This window comes from Harpia harpyja, chromosome 5 (genome assembly GCF_026419915.1).
Source record: "Harpia harpyja isolate bHarHar1 chromosome 5, bHarHar1 primary haplotype, whole genome shotgun sequence".
NCBI classification, from domain to species: domain Eukaryota; kingdom Metazoa; phylum Chordata; class Aves; order Accipitriformes; family Accipitridae; genus Harpia; species Harpia harpyja.
The window spans coordinates 10,998,423-11,017,915 of record NC_068944.1 but is presented as its reverse complement, the minus strand read 5'-3'; the positions used below and the strand labels follow the sequence as shown (position 1 = coordinate 11,017,915).

Below are 19,493 nucleotides of genomic sequence, written 5' to 3'. Positions count from 1 at the left end.
AAACTTTTAAGGCTGTCTGCAAACGGCGCACGGCTCTTTCAAAGCGCCGGCTGTGGCGGGCGTAGATGAGACGGTCCCCACGGGACCGACCCTCACGCGTGGCCGGGGAGGTGGTGGTGGTGGGGGGTGCGTGTGTGTCTTCCCCACCCCTTCCTCTCCGCGCCCCCCCACGGGGCCGCCCCCGGGGCGGAGCCGCCTCCCTCAAAGCCGGGGCCGCCGGCGGCCCGCGGGCAGAGCCTGCGTGGGGTTTGCGCGGGGTTTGCGCGGGGGTTGCGCGGGCGGGCGCGGGGGGGGAGCGGGAGCCGCCGTCAGCACCATGGAGAGCGGCACCGCCCGCCGCCTCGACGCCGCCGCCTTCCTCGGCGCCTGGCGGCGCTGCGACGCCGACGGCAAGTGGGGTCGGCCGGGGGGGGAAACACGCGTGGGGGGGGGACACCCACGCAGGGGGTGTCTGCTGGGCGGGCGGGTGGGCGCCCGGCTGGGTGGGTGCCGCTTAGAGGGTGCCCAGGCGGGTGGGTGCTGTGTGCGTGGGTGCTGGGGTGGGTGGGTGACACGCGGGGGGGGGGGGGGATACCGCCCGAGTGGGTGGCCGTCTGGGCGCGGGTGCGGTGTGGGGTGCCTGGGCTGTCGCACACGTGGATGGGTGCCTGCCGACGCGTCCAAGCTTCACCCCCACGGGGTCCTGCGCGTGTTTCGGAGCCCCACTCTTCCTCCCCATCGTGCCCTGATATCGGGTCTGAAAATCACCCTTTATGGCTCCGAAATTGCTGCCTTTTCATCACCTCCCCGTTCCTTCTGCCGTTGCCTCTCGTGGTCCCGGTTCGTGGGAATATTTTCCTGAAAAGTTTTCTGTAAGGAAAACTCCTAAGGTTGCTCTGCAACGCCGTGCCCAGCACCCACATCGATGTGAACTGATCAAATTGAATAGGAAAGCCCCGAGGGGGCAGGCAGGGCCCCCAGCTGAGACCCCTACCATGCAGCCCACGACATGGTTTCCCAGAGCTCAGGCAGTGCCACCTGACCGTTAATATATTTGACTTTTCTTTAGACAATGGTTACATAGAAGGGAAGGAGCTCGACAGTTTTTTTCATCACCTCCTGGAGAAACTGGGACCAGAAGTAAGTACTGCGCTGCGTTAGTTGTGCATCAAGTCCAAGCAAAAGGGTCGTTTTGCTGAGAGGTGATTTGTATTTGTTGTTCTCTGATTGCTAGCTTCCTTAGCAATCCCCGAGGCAAAGAGCTTTTCTCTTGGCAACAAGGTGGTATTTAAGCAGGTATGACAACAAGTGCAATCACCTGAGAAGTTTGATCAGTTGCTTTCAGTCCAACAGCTGCTGTCACGGTGAGATTGCAGTTGGCACCAGCCGAAGGGGCTGGTTGGAAGCATGGAGAGAAAGTCATTTACTGCCATTGAATAGAAACAAATGAAAAAGCACCGGCACACAGTCTGGCAGGGCGAGCGGGAGGACAAGGGTCCTGATGTATTCAAGCAAGCGCTGATTAGTTTTGTTAGTATGATAGGTTTCTTTCCAAGGTCAGTTTTTAACAAATATGCTGTCATTTATTTTAAATGGTGCTTAGGAAGAAGAAGTATGTCTCTATTGCTGAAAACGGCTAGAAGCCAAGCAAGAATCTATTCTGTTGCTCGTAAGGTCAAGACCTGGCTCTCGTGTGTTTCTGGGATTCTCCCCTGATTTTCTCTCCTATTTTTGGCAGCATTTCCCCTCTCTCACTCTCTGCATCCCAGTTCTACCAGAAGTTGCACGACAACTTACAGGGGCTGGTTTCCTTAGATCCAGGTCATGCGTTGCCTTTGACTCTCGCCATCAGTGAAGGAGAAATCCTACCACTCAGGTCAGCTGCTCAGAAGTATATTCAGAGAATATATTCTGATAACGGGCTTAATATTTTTGCTACACAGTGTGTGCCCAAGTAGGAAGAGAAAATGAGTAAGCATCTTCCAAATGAAAGGGGAGGGTGTGCCAAAAACCAGAGATGAAACAATTCCTTTAAGCAAAAAGTAATTAACGAAAAGGGAAAAGGTAGCTGATAAAAGGCATAAATTCATGAGTATCAAGTGTAAAATCAGAATTATACTGACAAGCTAATTAGGATTCTTGGGTCTTTGGGGCTGCAATAAAAAAATAGAAGCTGTGAATAATTTTTCAAGCATGTTTTTGTTTAATTTGCAAGTAGATTTGGATCAAAATATCGACAGTTTCTGCAGAAATGTCTTTCTAGAGCATGGATGGTTAGATGAACAGATAGGCATGTAAAAAGACTTCAAAGCAAATCAAAAAAGATTCAACAATAAGCACTAAGAATCATTAGGGACACAGAAAAACTGACTTGAAGAGAAATTGAAAAGTTCATGATCGTTTACCCAGGAACAAAAGATGAAATTGGGAGCTGCTTATTTTGGGGTATTGAAACACCAGCGCAAAGCATGCTCAAATGAACCCAGTGACAGCAAACGCGAGGTCTTGAAGGGGAGGCTTAAAATGAGGCTGCAGAGCTCAACACTGCAGCGGGTCACTGAAGCAAGGGACCTCCAAGGTGGGCTCTCTAGAGTGAGCTGTAGCTGGTGATAAAACCGAGGTTTAGCCAGGGATCTCACGCTGCAGGCAGCTTCCTAATGATGAGAGGTCAAGAGGAAACTCCCAGCCCCGCTCTCGCCCATAGCTGCCCTTACACATCCCTCCCATGAGACTTTGGAGACAGCATCACACCAGCTGGGTTGCAAACCCGGTGTGTTATAGCAGGTTTTGTGGTCTTGCTGATATCAATGTGAACTCTATTATACTGTGTTAGGTGTCAGCACACAGAACATGCAAAATGAGGGTGTTCTAGCAATGAACAGTTCTGCTTCAAGAAATCAAGAACAGTTTCACTGATTGCCAAAAGTCATTGCTCAGATGACTCCAGCTTAAACGAGCGCCCTCATCTAGCTTGTATCTCCTTTGGTTCTGCTGTCTAGGTTTTGCCATTAAAAGAAAAAGCTTAACAAATTGAACAAAGAAAAGAACCAACTCCTTCTCTCCGTATTAAACAGAAGAAATAGGCTCACTCTAGAAGACAGCGCTCACTAACTGCCAGCGTGCTCAAACTGGCTCTCAAGTGGTTTTGATCTTCTCCCCGGGTTTTCTTGCCTATTTTTGGCAGTATTTCTGCTCAAGTAGTATTACCCTGATGTGTTGCCTTGTTCCCCTTTGCCAGCAGTCTGGTTTCGGTTCTCATGGGCTTGTAGGGACAAAACGGTCTCCTATCCAGCAGGCAGAGCAGTCTGCCTCGGTGGCAGAAAACCCAAGGAGAGCTTTGTCCTGGGGGGCTGAGATCCTAGGTATGGGGATCGCCTGCAGCGCTGGATTAAAGAAAGGTCTCTACTACCTTTGTACAATATGTTTGTCTAACAGTATTGAGCCATTTTTCTCCCTTTCCCATGATTTGTGTTATACAGGCTTATCGTTATAGTGAGAGGGGTAAAGGATCCCCTTTGCACTGGTTTTCACCATCCTTCAGAAAGAAAGTGTCCTTCATGATACAAGCTGTGAGCTGGGACTGAGCTCGTTTTGACCTTTACTTCTTCTTTGGGCGCTTAACGCCTGTTTCCTTGCACAGTAAAAGAGGGAGACAGTAGTACACTGGCATAACTTCCAGATGTGTCACAAGGATTAATTAGTGACTGTGTCTGAAGTGCTATACAAATGATAAATAATGTTATCAGCACTGGAAGTTGTCTCTGCTTGAATAGCGAATGGCTTCATAATTATATTTTTTCAGCCTGCACTCTCTAAGCTGTTATTTTTCTTAATGACCACTGTACTCCTTCAGCTCTGTTTTTCTTCCCAGCTACTCTGCAGCATCCCCAGCTGACACTAAATGCCAGGGGATGGGAGCAGCTGGGAAAACAATGCAAAAGGGAGCCCGTCGGGAAGCTGAGAGGCACAGCTCTTCCTGACAGCTCTGACCGAGGAAGGAAACTTGAAATACCATCCAGGGAGGGAGGCTAATTCATCATCTTTTATTGAACCATCAAGAATTTGGAGGGGGGAAAGGGAAAACTTTGCAACAAAGGTAGACCTACAATAAACCAACCCAAATTCCAGATGCTGCTTTCTGTCCCTCCTCCTCCAGCAACGGGCAATTGCTGGAGGCATTGGACAATGTCCTTAATAATATGCTTTAACTCCTAGTCAGCCCTGAAGTGGTCAGGCAGTTGGACTAGATGATCGGTTTAGGTCCCTTCCAACTGAAATATTCTATCCCATTCCATTCCATTCTAAAGAAAATGCCTTCAATTTCCAGGTGCGTGTTACATATCCATAAGGCTTCAGTGATTTATGGCACTAAAGTTTATATAAATTCTCCATCAGCTAGAGGGCCTTCTGTGATTTGGTTTGTTTGGGGGATATGAGGCAGAATCGAGGATAATTCAGCCACGCACCAGCACAGATTTGTGAACTGCTGGCATTACCCATCTGCTGGCATTATTACTCCTATGACTTCTCTCTAACCATTTGAGCCTCCAGCTTCCAACCTGCTGCTGCATGGCTGCTGTGAGCTGCCTGTGCTCTCTCCTGCTCGCTCATAAACTTCTTTCTTCTACATTATGGCCACCTTTCTATGCATTTTCTAAAAGGTTTTATACTGAGGTGAAAACTTAGTGGAAAGGACAGTTTCTTTCAGCACTGAAGAAGTAATTTTATTGGAACAGGAACTACAGCCCCTGCCTTTCTCTCTTATATTGCTGTACATCTTTCTTTATCAGTATAGAGATCATTCAGCATCTTCCTTGCTTGCTCTTTGCTATAGTTTTAATGAAGCCCTATGTGTTGTCTCATAATAATTAGGCAAGAAGAGTTTTATAGATGAATGGCTATAAATTTTGGGTTTGGATTACTGAAAGTTTCCATAAAACCAATGATGTCTGGGCAGATATAGAAGAAAATGCACGTTGCCCTTATGCTTGCAGGGCTTTCACAGAAAGGTACTTCACTTTGCTTAAATATTGTACTAAAATTAGACAGAAGACTTTCAGATAAAAGTCGGTTGCCCTCACGTAACTGTAAGTCTGTAAGTGACCACGTGTAAAAATTTTTGAAGTGTAAATTTGATCAGACAAGACAGGTATGAGCCTTGTTATAATGCCCCTGCCCCCAAACCATAGTTTTGATTTGGATAGTTATGACTGGAAGGGACTGAAGTTAATCTTCAGGAGCTCACCCTGAATAGCCTTAAAGGATTTGTCTTTGCTTTTTACTTCCAAAGAAGATGAGCAGCCTCCAGCTACTCTTGCACTTCATCCTTGCTTTGCACAATGTAATGTCTATGTAAATTAGGTGTTTAACTTAGTATGGTCAGGAATGCAGCAGCTAGTCATTCAAACAAAGTTTAATGGCCAAAATATCAGCCAGCCTCCAAGCCATCCAAAGCAGACTTCCCCTATGTTTTGCCACCCTAAGAGACCCAGGATCACAGACCAGGTGTCTGGTGACCAGCAGGTCAACAGCAAGAAGACCCCTAGCAGAAAGCATTCATCTTGCATCCTCCTTCAGACTAATTCAGAAGTCTAAACCCTGAGTCCATCCTGATTGTTAAGACATGAGGAAGACATTCTTTTCTGTGAGGGTGGTGAGGCACTGGAACAGGTTGCCCAGAGAGGTTGTGGATGCCCCATCCCTGGCAGTGTTCAAGGCCAGGTTGGATGGGGCTTTGAGCAACCTGGCCTAGTGGAAGGTGTCCCTGCCCGTGGCAGGGGGGTTGGAACTACATGATCTTTAAGGTCTCTTCCAACCCAAACCATTCTATGATTCTGATTATTGCCAAATACAGCTATTTCTTTAGGTGTGGTTTTTGTCAGCCTTGATTAGCCTGACCAGGTCCTATTCCTGTTCCTGCACATTAAGGCAGGGCACTGCAAGTGCCTGGAAGTATCTCTAAATGCAGACTCAACATGCCTATGAGAAAAAACAGACATGATGTGTTTTCATTGCCCAAAGGCATGTCAAAAAACTTTCAGCCTAGCAGAAAGAGCAGAACAAAGAACCTATCCAAAGCCTAACCACAAAACCGTGATGGCACAGGGAAGGCTGTAATAAATAGCCTTTGTTGGATGCTGATGTCTACTATGTGAAAAAATATTTCCCACATATGTGCTGATGAGAGCTAAAAAAAGAACCAAAACACAACACGGGATGACAGGATAAGCGCTCATCTATTGTAGCATGCAGGATTACAGTAAATCCTAACCAAAATACAGGGCCAAATTCTCAAGTGATAGCACTACGGTTAAGTAAGCAAGATTGGTCCAAATGAGAAGTTGGCCCAGGAGCTGCAGGGTGAAATCCCACGCTAATGCAGGCAATCCAACGTGCAGCTGCATGGATGAAATGAAGTCATTCGTGTGATTCATTTTTTTAATACTAGGGGATTTAAAGAAGAAATGTTTGGCCAAAAAAAAGATTCTTCTTCTAAGGTCAAAGCGTACGTTACTGATGTCTCATCTGGTCTTTGCTGGCCTCCTGTCTGTACTGTGTGGCTTTTGGCATGGTAATAGTTGTTGAGTTTGTTTTCCAACTAGCCTTCTTGGCAGACATAATTTATTTTCATAGATCTTGTAGGAACTTGATATCACTGGAATCCTTTGCCCTTCTATCAAATTTGGCTGAAACGTTGTTAGGAGAAACATGTGCTCAAGCCAGCATTTTCAGATAAGCCTCATTTTTTTTTTTTTTCCAAGAAACAGGCTATAATGGTCACTTATATTTAGTTTCTTCTTGCCTTTTATACCCTTATCAATACTGTGGCTTGCTTCCAAAAATCAAGTCAAGGAGGAAAAAAAAAAAAATCAATTTATGACAAGACTGTCTTGATCAGCATGAATTAAATGAGACGTCCTCTTTCATCAAGTAGGAAAGGCTCCACACTGCTCCATACATTCGCTTTTTACCCCCCAAAACAAATGACCCATAGTTGTGTTTTCATCAAGGCAGGCTGCTGCCAAGCACATGGATCCCTTAAGGAGCAAAAATTTAATTAGACAGCACAAGGCAAAGAGTACGGCAATATAAAACGAATGGGTTAACAAAGAAGACAGATTACAGCCAGGTTTCCAAAGCATCATAACCAACCATGACAAAGAAATTAAATGCTGTGGAGAACAACAACAAAAAAATGTGAGCATGCCCTTTCCATTATTACAAACGGTATTAAAACCAAGATTACCTTTGTGATGCTAAATACTTCTAAAGGGTTTTTGCAAAAGGGAAGACGAAGACTGGACATGGAAAGGCGAAAGCAGAAAATTAATTTGTTATGGCAACGTGAAGCATAGAAGCTTTCCTCTGCAAAACTCTGTGGAAGAGCATCCATAGTAAGACATTTACTCCTTAACCCCGAGAAATGTATGAACAAAGCCATAGCAATATTTTAAACTGTGTGCTTTTATGAGGACAGAAAGGACATGGCCTTCTCCTCATGGTACGTAGTAAGGATTTCTTCCTTGACTGCACAGTGAGAATATGCAGCAGCTCTTGGAAATCACGCAGCATCCGACCTGTGAGGGACCAGGGCAGCTGAAGCTTGACAACTCCTATGAAGCAACCTGAAAAGGGGTTAAAGCATCTCTCCATTCCAGGCTAGCTCCCATCATCATTATAGTCCAATGAAGATCGTATTTCATGGAAATTAGCAGAGGGTTGGGGTTTTTTTTTCCCTTAGATGAGCATCAGGAAGATATTGCTGGGGGTTTACTTCTGCTGCAGGACCCTTTCTTGCCAAGTACTTGCTCTCCTAGCAACCACACTCTTCCTCAGTCCAACCCTGCGCAAAACTGGAGGCAGGTCCTGGTTCAGGTATGTTTTCCAGACTGTGGCAGGGAATCCTCTCCATTACAATGTTGACTGATGCTAAACATGAGCATCTCTATAGCTGTTTCTGCCTTAAGTAGGCAGCAGTTCAGGGGAAATTGTGCTCCTCTGTCAATTAGGGCTATTACTTCTTGATTAACTCAGAGAGGTGCATTGCAGCAGGGAAAACAAGAGATGACAAGAAAGGCCTCCCCATACAGACAGCTACCAGAAAGGATGCAACAAGTCTGCAAAATTTTAGCCCAAGCAGTGAACACTTCAGAAAGCTTTGCAAACCTTTGAAACTGAGGAGGAATCTGCTGCTTGAGACAGGCAACCCAGTCAAGACAGCAGTAGTTCTGATAAAAAAAGCTGGGCTCAGCTACAGCCATTACTTGCCGCAAAGCCATTTCCCCCTGTCCCAGATCATAGAGACAAGAGGCACGAATTTGTATTGTGCTATTTGTACAGTTGCTTTCCAGAGCAGAAAGGTGGTGTATTTTTTTTTTTTTTATTACCCCTCCTGTAATTCATAGCATTTGAACAAATGAAGCGTGAGCCTGAGGCATTTGCAAGCAGAGCATGTTTGGCTTCTAGGCTTTCCTGCTTGTTGCAATCTGTAGTTGAACAGCGAGTTAATAATTAAAGGGAAGGAGGGAAAAACAAACTTCCCCAGGAAGCCGGTGGCCATAGCCCTCGGCGCAGCACCTGTGTTCCCGCCTGGATGTCCCCCCCTTCTTGCTCTCCTGATCTTTCTGCCTCTATCGCAGGACTTGCCCCGATCTGGGAGGCAAGGAAATATTTGTGGGAGCCCAAAGGCAGAGAATAAAAAAATCAGGCCTCTCGACCAGTGAGCTGCCAAGCTTTTACCTTTGGCCTCCCCTCAGCAACCTCGTCGCAGGGTGGCCGAGGCAGCGAGGGGGTCCCCGTACCCCCCCCAGCCCCAGCCCCAGCGTTGGGTGAGAGATGCCCTCTCACACTGCCGGCTGGTTGCTGGTTCCCTGCCCAGGCTGTGCCTGCAGAAACTGCTTTGACTGTAATTTCTTACCTGTGAATAGTTATTTTGTCCCTCTTAGGAATACCTGAATCTTGTCTGTACAAACCACCAATACTATTGAAAAAAAAAAAATCTGCTTAACGGTCACATGACTGTAATTGGTTGCTATATCTACAAGGCTTTTAAAAAAATTTAATAGTCTCCATATTGTCTCTCTTTAATTTCCCTGGCTTTGCTTGCTATTTGTCTCTGTCCATCTCCTTTCTTTGGAGCAGAGCTTGGAGCCCCAGCAGGGGTGTCCCCTCCTGAAGCCTTCCTAGGGCTGCCAGGACATTGCACCAGTACAAATAAAACCAGGGACAACACATTTGGCTAGTAAAATCCTGCCTCAGCTCCATAAATCCTGGACTATTGCATAGACAGTACTTTTGCCCAAATACTCTTCTCCCTCTGTTTCTGGAGCATGCTTTTGTCTAGGCATGCTGAGCGCTGAACCACACACAAGCTTCCCAGTGCCTCTGCCTTGCTGTAGCAATGCTGCAGCCCTGATTTGGAGGCAAAACCATACACGAACAAGATCTAAGCAAGCCAGAGAATTGAACTTGCTCCCTAAGCCTTCAGGGAAGGATTGGCAACTCCAGCCATCTGCCCCACTGTCCTGGCTCTGCCCTGCAGCCTCCAAAATCAGATTACAGAGTCAGCAAATACAGCAGGAGTCTGCAGTTCATGTCATTGCTTGGACAAAGGGAACAAATCATGCAGATTATGTGCGAGGTTTTTTCCAACTATTTAAATGTTTTTGGAATGGAAAGGCAACCGGAGCAAGCTACTGGTCTGCACCACAAGTAGGTTGATCTTGGAGACCAGGTCTCCCAACCTTGGTTTCTGCTTGGAAGTGGCATGGCTTATTTGATTTTTTTTTTTTTTTTAATCTTCTGGGATTGGGGTTTTTTTGGTAAACATAAAGGTCACCTTTGAAACCTAATGGTCATAAACCAAGGTGTATCATTCTCAGTGTAAAAATTTGTAATATACAAATAATTTTGCCTTGAGCGCGCATCTTGGGAAAGCCAGTTTGTGCAGTACCTTTTAGTTTGCTTTTATTCTTTGGGAGTAAAGGTTGGGTTTTAGTAGATCCATTACGACTTGTGTTTCATAAGTAGAATATTTATGAACAGAGAGAGATTGTCCAATTTAAAAAATCCACTGCAGTGTAACCCATTGGACTAAAAGCAGTTGGAGCTATGTAAATATTATTTCAGGTATTTACTTGATGTATCCCATAGTTTAAATCAGTTAAAAATAAAAAAAAAGGCAGTCCTATTTTTATGTAGATAACAATGTTCCTGCTACACAAAGCTCAATGAAGTGGTGGTTAATAGCTGACACAAATTTAAGCAATAAGCTTTCTTAACAAATGACTGGTCTGAACTCCACAGCGCACTTTTCAAATATCAGCTATGATTATCGTTTCAGAAATAACTTATCCTACTGGGCACGGAGGAGGATAATTTCAGAGTACTTTGCAAGCCTATTGAAGTCAGCAACTGATAGGCTTGCCTAACTCCCGGGAGGTGTCTCAAAGCGCCAAGGTGCCGTCAGAAGGCAATTTAAATACCACGAGGGCGAGTTGTAATGCCAAAGGGAAAGAAAACTGTACGTGCGTGTTCAGTGGTGTGCTGTGCCCCCGATGCCCACACCTGGGGGGCCCAGCAGTGAGGACCACCCGGGGCAGTGGTGCGGGCACCCAGCCACGAAGCCCGCAGGGCTTGCTGGCCACCACCGCGGGGATGGAGTATCCTGCAGCCATGCCCTGGGACCTGCTCAGGGCCAAGGGCAGGCCACCTCGGGCACATCCCTGTGGGATCGCTGCTGGGTGATTTATCCCCTAACAACTGGGAGCTGCCAGCCCTCGGCTTTGTAACCCAAGGATGCGCCCCAGGGGATGCACTCAACCTGCCCTACAAAGATCCATGTGTCTGCCCCTGTCCTCCCATTCCCACTCCCAGATTCCCAAACTTTCCATCATCTGGCACATCCTAGTCCTGTATTACCCTAGATAGTGGAGAGATCAAAGAGTTTCACTTGTTCTAAGCAGAGCTCCCTCTAGGTTGTTTTGACTTGACATTTATAAATCAAAGCCAATTAACTCTTTCTCCCCTGATTTCAGTGTAGGATCCTCTGCACTGACAGTGCTATTAAAGATTTCCCTATAAGCCCAAAATGACTTTGTGCAGGTAAGTGCTCATGAGCTCTGAGGCTGCTCTGAAATAAGGTGAAGGGAAATTAAATTATATCATAAATGATCACTCTTACTATCTGCCTATCCATCCACCTATAGAGATCTTTTTTCTGTTATTACTGGCAGCAAATTAAAGCTTTTGGGAAATAGCAGTCACATCTAAACACACGGGGAAAGGTGGTGACAAAGTGGGTGCAAAGGTAGACCTTAGCTTAATGAGCCTAAGCCAAAGAGATCTCATTTTCTTCTTGCTTACCTCATCGGTGACATCCTAGTGTGTTTCTATGCCTCTGACACTGACTGTGGCAGCTGCTGCTGAGCAAAGGCTCTGCAGCAGTACTGCTTGAGAGGAGCTAGAAATTGCTATCGTCAGCTGGCTACTACTGAATGTGGGTACGGCCAAGGAAGTTTTGGGGTGTAAGGCACGTTCGGTTTCCAGGGTGGTGGTTTCAAATACCCATCCGAAGTGAGAACGTGAGCTGCAGTTGCTGAGCGTGCAGCCCGGCCATATTACTCTGCTCAGAGGTGACAAACCTTACAGCAAGATCTCCTTCTACCCCGTGCAACTTTTTGCAGAACAGCACAATTGCTGCTCCAGTTCATGCAGAATCACGGCCTAAAGGAGCACATAAGGCAGTGAATTATCTGAGGCTTGGACACGTAACATCCAGGGCATCACGCAGAGTGTGCACACCCGCTGTTCACTCTGCCTGGACAGGGCAACAGTGTCCTTTCCTAAGAGTGGGGTTTAGATTTGCTTAGCCTCTGAACAGCCAGGTAGGCTGCACTGAGCTACGCACTGAGTAAATTTGAGAAAGTCACTCATGGTCTTGCGTCACCATATTAAGAAAGGGATTGTACAACCTGATGGGCCTGCAATAGTAGCTGAAAGGCTGAGAAACTGGGTTAGAAGACCCAGAATACACAGCTGTAGGCCTAAGTCCACCTGGACGTAGAAATGATAAAACCTTTGAAGGGCTTTTCTTCAGGGGTTGGGAAGAACTTAATTTATTATCTTGTAAAAAATGCTGCAAGATGCCAAGAGCCTGTCTGGGTTCTCCTCCTCCCTCCCTCCTGTCCCAGACAGGGCCACCTCCCACAGGACTGGAAGAGGAGCCAGGACCTGCTCAGTGCGGGTGCAGAGGGTAACGTTGGACTTCATTAATTGCTTGGGTGAGATTAACTTGGTGATCTTCCCAGCCCAGCCACAAAGCTCATTTGACCAGAAGCTTTTTCCTAGGGTGGGGAAATTGTGCTTTGTGTAGCCCAGTCAGACCAGATACCCTAATGGTTACTGCTAAGAAAAAGAAATCATGCCTGATGAACCTAAGCATTGTATTTCACCTGTCACAGCGATGCCTGTCGAAACATATAACCTGACAAGTCCTGAAAACTCCTCACTAGGTATAAATTGATTATGGGCTTGAGCAGATGCAAAGGGAATGTGAATTGCTTGGAATTCCATGCTATTAACCCAGAAACACCAATAGGGCTTGGTGCCAAGTCTGGAACCAGTTGACAGGCAATAATAAGCAACAATCTAACTCCACTGACACCTTTCAAGGCTGATGATCTAATGAACTACAGAGATGTAGTTCAAGGATAAGGACACCTTCCTGAAAAGCACAAGTGGAAAATGAGCTGCGTGGAAACTGCTGTAAGGCACACTCAAGCAAAACCAAACCCCAGTGATATTGTGGGAGCAGTTGGCTAAAGAAGCAGGTGCCACTGAAATACTTTGGGGTCTCCAAACTCTGGTCTTCCAACCAAAAGCTTAGCTGCTACAAAGCTATGCATAGGACTTATTTCCAAAAATTCAGTCGCGGTGGTGTGTTTGTGGGCTTTTAGAAGCACTATCCCCAGTTGTAAGGATGCAGTGATCCTGCTGGTTATCTGTGAGTGAGGAGAGATTTCCTCCGGGAGACTCTTCCAGTGCCCTCAGCAATTTTCATGTGTCTGTTGTTTTCCCCGTGGCAGAACACCATCACCGAAGAAAAAGTTCAGAGGATGAAGGAGCAACTCGTGTCTGCCTACGATGTCACCACAGATGGACGCTTGCAAATCCAAGAGGTATCTCTTCCCAACCCTAGCCCAGGATTTCTTTTGTAGAAAGACAGAGAATTAGGACAGACTTTTTCTTAGGGCCTGTAGCGATAGGACAAGGAGTAACAGTTTTAAACTAAAGGAGGGTAGATTCAGACTAGATAGAAGAAAGAAATTTTTTACGATGAGGGTGGTGAAACACTGGAACAGGTTGCCTAGAGAGGTGGTAGATGCATTCAACATCAGGTTGGACGGGGGTTTGAACAACCTGCTCTAGTTGAAGATGTACCTGCTCATTGCAGGGATGAACTTTAAAGGTCCCTTCCAACCCAAGCCATTCTATGATTCTATGTTTAGGGCCTATAGCAGAGACTTGGGAGATATGCAAGACAGAGCTTGGGTGGGAAGGAGGTGAGTCACGGAGTACTACATTAGCCAGATCTGTTGGTCTGGGGTCTATTTCCAAGGCAGCAACATGCCCAGCTTATATTTTCCCATACTGGGTCAGCAGCCACCCAAGTGTTATCTTTACTTTCATGGTTTGGGTTTGTTTTGGGGGTTTTTTTATGTGTTTTTTTTCCAGCTTGCAAATATGATCTTGCCGGATGATGAGAACTTTCTGCTGCTTTTCCGACGGGAAACTCCCTTGGACAACAGTGTGGAATTCATGCGGGTCTGTATCCCCGCATTGCCTCTTTCCCTTGCACACTAACAGTTTCTTCAATACGTACACTTCCACCCTCGGTAGAACATAGCATGGGAAATACATGGGTATTGTGGAAGCAAACCACGTTCTGACCTGTTCAGGTAGAGAAGGTTGTACATTATTTACACCAGCGAAGCAGAGATGTGGTAGCTAGGACTGGACCAAGGGCACCCGGAGAGTTCATTAGACTTTGCAAGTGCTCTCAGCCACCTATCAGTCATGCCACCAGAGACAAAACCTTACAGTAGTACCTACCCACTGATAAATCCAGCCCTGTTGGGAGCTACAGCCAAAGCTGCAGTTCCTCACCTGCAGCATAGCACAGACCAAGAGGGCAGACCAGGCATGTTTTAAACACCATTTTATCCTGAAGTAGTAGCCTGGCAGGGCGTGGAGTGGAAATCTCCATAAGTTGGGCCAACTGAGGAGCACAAGCCCATAATGTTTCCTTAACCTTGCCCAACCTCCCTCCAATGTCTGCCCCTAAGTACCCCAGCACAGAATTTCAATTTTTCCAAGGCTGCTTGCAGGAACTTTTATTTCACATCCAAACTAGGGACTTCAGATCAATGGCCAGTTGGGTACAGCCTTGACTTTTATTCAGGGCAATAAAAGAAGCTGCATGTACAAATTAGGTAAGAAACACAAAGCGCTTTCTTAGTCTTTTTTTCCTTTTATAGACAGTGTGTCTGCATTAAGTATGTGGTAGCAGCATGTCACATGTATAACATCCAAGTAAGAGCTATTGTGTGGAAAGTTTATTTCATTTCATCTACAATTAATTAAATATTGGATAATGCAACAGCTTGCTCATTATGGAAGTCCTGATTTGAATCTTTACGATCTATCACCCGAGCAGATGATTAACTGCAATATTTATGTGATTGTATCAATCTATCCCCATTCAGATCTGGCGCAGTTACGATGCTGATAGCAGTGGATTTATTTCAGCTGGCGAGCTCAAAGTAAGTTACTCTAGCAAGTCTCTTTGGGCTTGGTCTACAGCTCGCTGATGTCAATGGGAGCCTTTCCATCGGCTTTACCAATTTGCTGCCTTTTTGTGCAGTTGCCGAGTGGCATTTCTAGGTTGTTCACAGTACGTTTAAGGACTGGGGACCCTCCAGCTTTCTGACACGGTTGCAGGGACCCTGCCAGGAGGGAGGATGCTCTGCTGTTGTCCTTGCTGTCGTGCTTCCCTCTTGCCTGGTCGCATGACCTCACTTGTCTCGATGACCCCCAAGTACCCAAGGAGCCCCCCAAACGCTGCCTCACCTTGGCTTTGTGCATGTGCCTCTCTCCCAGCTAAACAGAGCCAAAGCTGTCGTGTTTTATTAATGGGATTTCTTCACAACCTCTTCCTGAGCCTGCAGATTTTCTGAACACTGATTTCTTTTTAAAGCTCAGGCTATTGAGGCAGAAGCCTGTTCGGAAACTGTAACTCAAATGCTTTGAGCCAGCCGGGCATAGAAGTCCATCTGCAGACCCTGCGCTGACGTCTCAGTGTGTGGCTCCAGCCTGTGGCCCAGCGAAGAAGATGTTTAAGCGTTTTGCTGAATGGCAAATATTTTGATTTGAGATCAATTAGCAAATATTGCAGGACTTATGTTATCTTTTGCTTATTTTGTGAGTTAATGATGACTCATTCCAGTATGCCTGCTCTGGGGAAATCTGGTTATTTTCTAATTTATTTGAGAAAATATGTTTCACCTAAAAAAATGTGAACTTTATGTGAAACTGACAACATTAATACTAATTAGGAATGTGAAATTAGATTCATGTAACCCTGCTGAATTTGGATTTAATTTCATACTCTTATTTCTTGAATTTACTCTAAAAGTAAAATTTGTCTCTTTCCTTACTACAGGATTTCCTGCGAGATCTCTTTTTGCAGCATAACAAGATGGTTGCTGAAGTAAAGCTGGAAGAATATACTGATACCATGGTAAGAAAAGATAGTGTCAATATTGTTTAGATTATAGTACTGCCTCAAAATCTCCTTCAGGGTCAATGTCTATAGGGCCATAAATGCCCTCTTAAAAAGTGTATCTTCTCTGGGAGATCCCTGTGGAAATTTAGCACATGCTGCTGCTGTTTCTTTGCTCTGCACATTGGCTGTGAACAGCATTTCAAATATTGTTGTTTCAGCAGAACTGTTTCCTATGAGAAAACAGCTTGACTTTACACCAAAGCAAACTGAGCTCTAAACCCCTTTAAAAAATAGGTGAGGTGCACCCTTCTTCAGGGTATGTTCAGCCTCAACTGGATCTCCAGGTCCTTCCCTCCCTCCCTCCCTCCTAGCGAATCCTTTTGCTCCCAAGACACACAAGTATCCGGCTCTTCTGCTCTGCAAAGCTCAGCAAGCCTTGCTGGCTCCCTGCTTCTTCCCTGAAAGACTGGGAGGTTGAAAGCTTCAACTCTTCTCCTGCCTTATCACACTATAGTTTTTGTACTGCAATCAGCAATATAATATTTGGTGTAAGTTTAGCATCAGTCACCTGGATTTCAGAGCAACTTATTATATCTAATCATTTAAAAACAAGAAAAGAAAAAAAAAAAAGCTCATTTCTGAAGTCATTCTCAAGGGTATTATTTGATTTCCACTAGCAGACATCTACCATTGCAATTTTCTAAATGATTTTCAGATGGGACTGCCTTGATTCTTGGCACAAAATCTGTGTTTGTACCTAAAAACCAGCTTGGTATGCAAGCAAACAAGGAGCTCTCCACATATTACGCACTAGCACGTTATGTATGCATGATGCATCTGTGCCTAGAAATGTGACCCTTTAGAGCAAAGTGAAAAACTGTACCATTACAGAAGAGTGTAGATTCTTTTTCATATTTATAGGACAGTGAAGGGAGAGGAATGCAAGCTACAGAAATTATTTTCCAACTGGCAGAGCTTGAAAACAATAAAATGCCAGAAGCTACAGCTAGAACAAAAATCTTTCTGGTAGTATTTGCAGGTAGCAAATAGCTTTTATGCTGCTCCATTAAGGTTTCCATCCCCAGTGGCTAATCTCTGATCAGGTGCTGGGGAACAGGTGATCTGAAGCTTGTAGACATTGGGCGGTTCATTTCTTTCAACTCCTTTCCCTTTCCCATAATGTCCCAAGAAAGATCTGCGATTTCTGCTGCCCCAACACAGCTAGATATCAATGCAGCCCAGGGCAGACAGCCAGGAGGTCTGGTTTCTATTCCCGTGTTTTTTTATAGATTGGCTTTGTATCTTTGGAGAGGTAGTTTAGTCTCTACGTTACAGGATAAGGTTTGATCTGGGAAAAGGGATGCTTTGTATATCTGGGGAAATCTATGATCTGAAATGCAAACCTGGCTCGTGAGCACAAAAGTTTGCAAAGCTGCAATGCCGAAAGAATCAGGGATGTTAATGGTTATTAGAAAATAAGGATATGGCAGATGATTTTTTTTCCTTGCGATTCTTTGCTATAAACTGAAGATCAAGGATGTTTACAAACACACCTGATCCCAAGAGCTAAGGCAGGGTGGAAATACAACACACGTAATCTTACCCTGTGATATGCTGTAGTAAAATAGAGGGTATGAATTCTGTACGTCTCAGCAAAGTATCCACATGAATAGCATCTCTATAGTAGCAGATAAGCTGCATGAAGTGATTGCATGGGAACTTATCTGAAGCAGGAGGGCAAAATTATAAGTAGGGAAGAAAGATTCAGTCTTACATTTGCAGGGCTGGATTAAAAAGCGAGAAGTGACTCGAGGAGCCAAGAGCAAAGGTACGATGTCAAGGCCCAGGGCAATGAGAGCTCTTTGCTTTCTCTCTGGTTTCCGTGTGGAACGGGGAGTCCTGATGGGACTCTGCCACCATCACCACCGTCTGGGAAAACAGGTGGACAGTGGCCCTTACATTTCATTCCTGAGGCTTTCGCAGACTTTCTGGTGTATCTTCAGCAACTGGCAGCACCAATTCCTTTACTGCAGAATGGAAACACTTGTATTTCTCTCCCCTACCGCTTTGCTCCCACGCTTTTATCTGTTTAGAGCCCAAGGTCTTTGGGACAAGGGCCTGTTTCTGCTGCACACAGCTACAGGGTCTCTCAGGGTGGCCTGTCTATCCAACTCAGGGCTTTCAAGTGCCACTGTAATAACATTCAGTTGAAATCAGCTGTGTCCTAAGGAGCTATAACCCCATCTGTCTCCAGAGGAATTTACAGATCTCTGCTCTCTTTTCTGTACATCCTTAGCCGGCTGCACACATCTTAAGCAGCTACTGATATACTGAGTGGACCCTAGAGCCTTCTGGACATAGGGATAAAGGGAAAAAGAAACTATCATTTTAAAGAAGCTAGCCCAAGCATGAGAAAAAAAAAAGAAAAAAAGGCAATTTATGATTCTGTGTTGGGTATTTGCAGCTTTAGCTTGTGGGAGGTGTGAGCAGACATCATACCCACCAGGGCATGCTAAATACTTGCCACTTACTTATGCTGCTATGAATGATCTTACACCACATTAAAAAAAACCTGGGAAGAGGGAGAAAGTATGTCTTTTGGAAGAGATTGGTTGTCTCTAGAAAGGAACATCACTTTTTCAGGTTGCTTAGGAGACATTTCTTAAGAGGCTATTCTGTTTCCTTGTGACCTTGACATCCTCTCTTCGGAGAACACTGATATAGATCAGGGATTTGATGAACGAGTGATGAACTCTTGGAAAGAAAACAGGTAGTGAACACGTTGGCATTGCACAAGCCCTGTGAGTCTGCTAAATCAAATCTTAAAGAGCACTAAAACCACTGGGGAAAGTCACGAAAGAAAAACATTTGAGTTCTCAAGACTCTTCATGGGGGAATTAAAGTAGCAACCCTGTGCTGAGGAAGCCCCTTTGCAGGCACAGTTCTTGTTAGTTTTCATGCCTATGTATATATATGTTTGTATTAATAGTCATTAAGTGTGTATTAATATTTATTTACATGCACCCACTTGCATGAGAAGATACAGTCACGTGCAGTTCTGAATCCTTGAAAAGATTCTGTAGGTTTGTCGCCTTCCCATGGGCATAGACTGAGCTGTTGGCAGGGAGCAGGTGCTCGGAGGCTGAAGCAAAACCTCGTATTGCTCTGAGCCTCTCGGGGCCATGAGAAGATGCCCCAGGGGTCCTGCAACGTGTGCTCTGGGAGAAAGGGTGGGCATAGCTGAAAATGGAGGTTTTTAAGAGCATGGTGAGAATGTTCTGCCTTCCTGAAGTAACACAAGCTGGAGAAATGAAGATTTGCCCCCTTGGTGCTTCATGATGAGAAGGAGGCTGTGGAGGATGACAGTAGTACTAACAACCTTTCCCAATCCCTCCCAACCTCCCCTCAGCCCCCAAAGTCAAGCTATTATTAGGCTTCTGGGTCCTGGTGAAGTTTCAGCCCATGACTACCCAGCTCACACGTGTGTTTGACAACATTTTGTCATGAGTGACGGCTTCCATATCTGTGCATGCACGTAGCTGGGTACTTAAGCAGAATATTGTAAATGCCAGAACACGAACTGGAATTAAGACATAGTTTCAGATGAAATTAAGTATTCATCCTTTTTTGTTTGGTAAGAACAAAATTCTCACTCAACTTTTGCATCTTGGCATATGCTATTACCTTGTTCATAGAAACACTGATAGCTCATAGCTTCCCGGATAGCAGC

General features: G+C 45.4%; 1 protein-coding gene across 1 annotated transcript in view; it reads left to right on the top strand.

Annotated features, from left to right (window-relative positions):
- The first annotated feature begins 287 nt into the window (after nucleotides 1-287).
- SCGN (secretagogin, EF-hand calcium binding protein) overlaps nucleotides 288-19,493 on the top strand; it is a 30,995-nt gene continuing 11,789 nt past the window's right edge. The window contains exons 1-6 of the mRNA XM_052787868.1: nucleotides 288-389; nucleotides 1,049-1,119; nucleotides 13,065-13,157; nucleotides 13,714-13,803; nucleotides 14,745-14,801; nucleotides 15,701-15,778. Coding sequence (XP_052643828.1) covers nucleotides 317-389; nucleotides 1,049-1,119; nucleotides 13,065-13,157; nucleotides 13,714-13,803; nucleotides 14,745-14,801; nucleotides 15,701-15,778 — 462 coding nt within the window. The 5' untranslated portion in view covers nucleotides 288-316. The remainder of the gene's footprint in view (nucleotides 390-1,048; nucleotides 1,120-13,064; nucleotides 13,158-13,713; nucleotides 13,804-14,744; nucleotides 14,802-15,700; nucleotides 15,779-19,493) is intronic.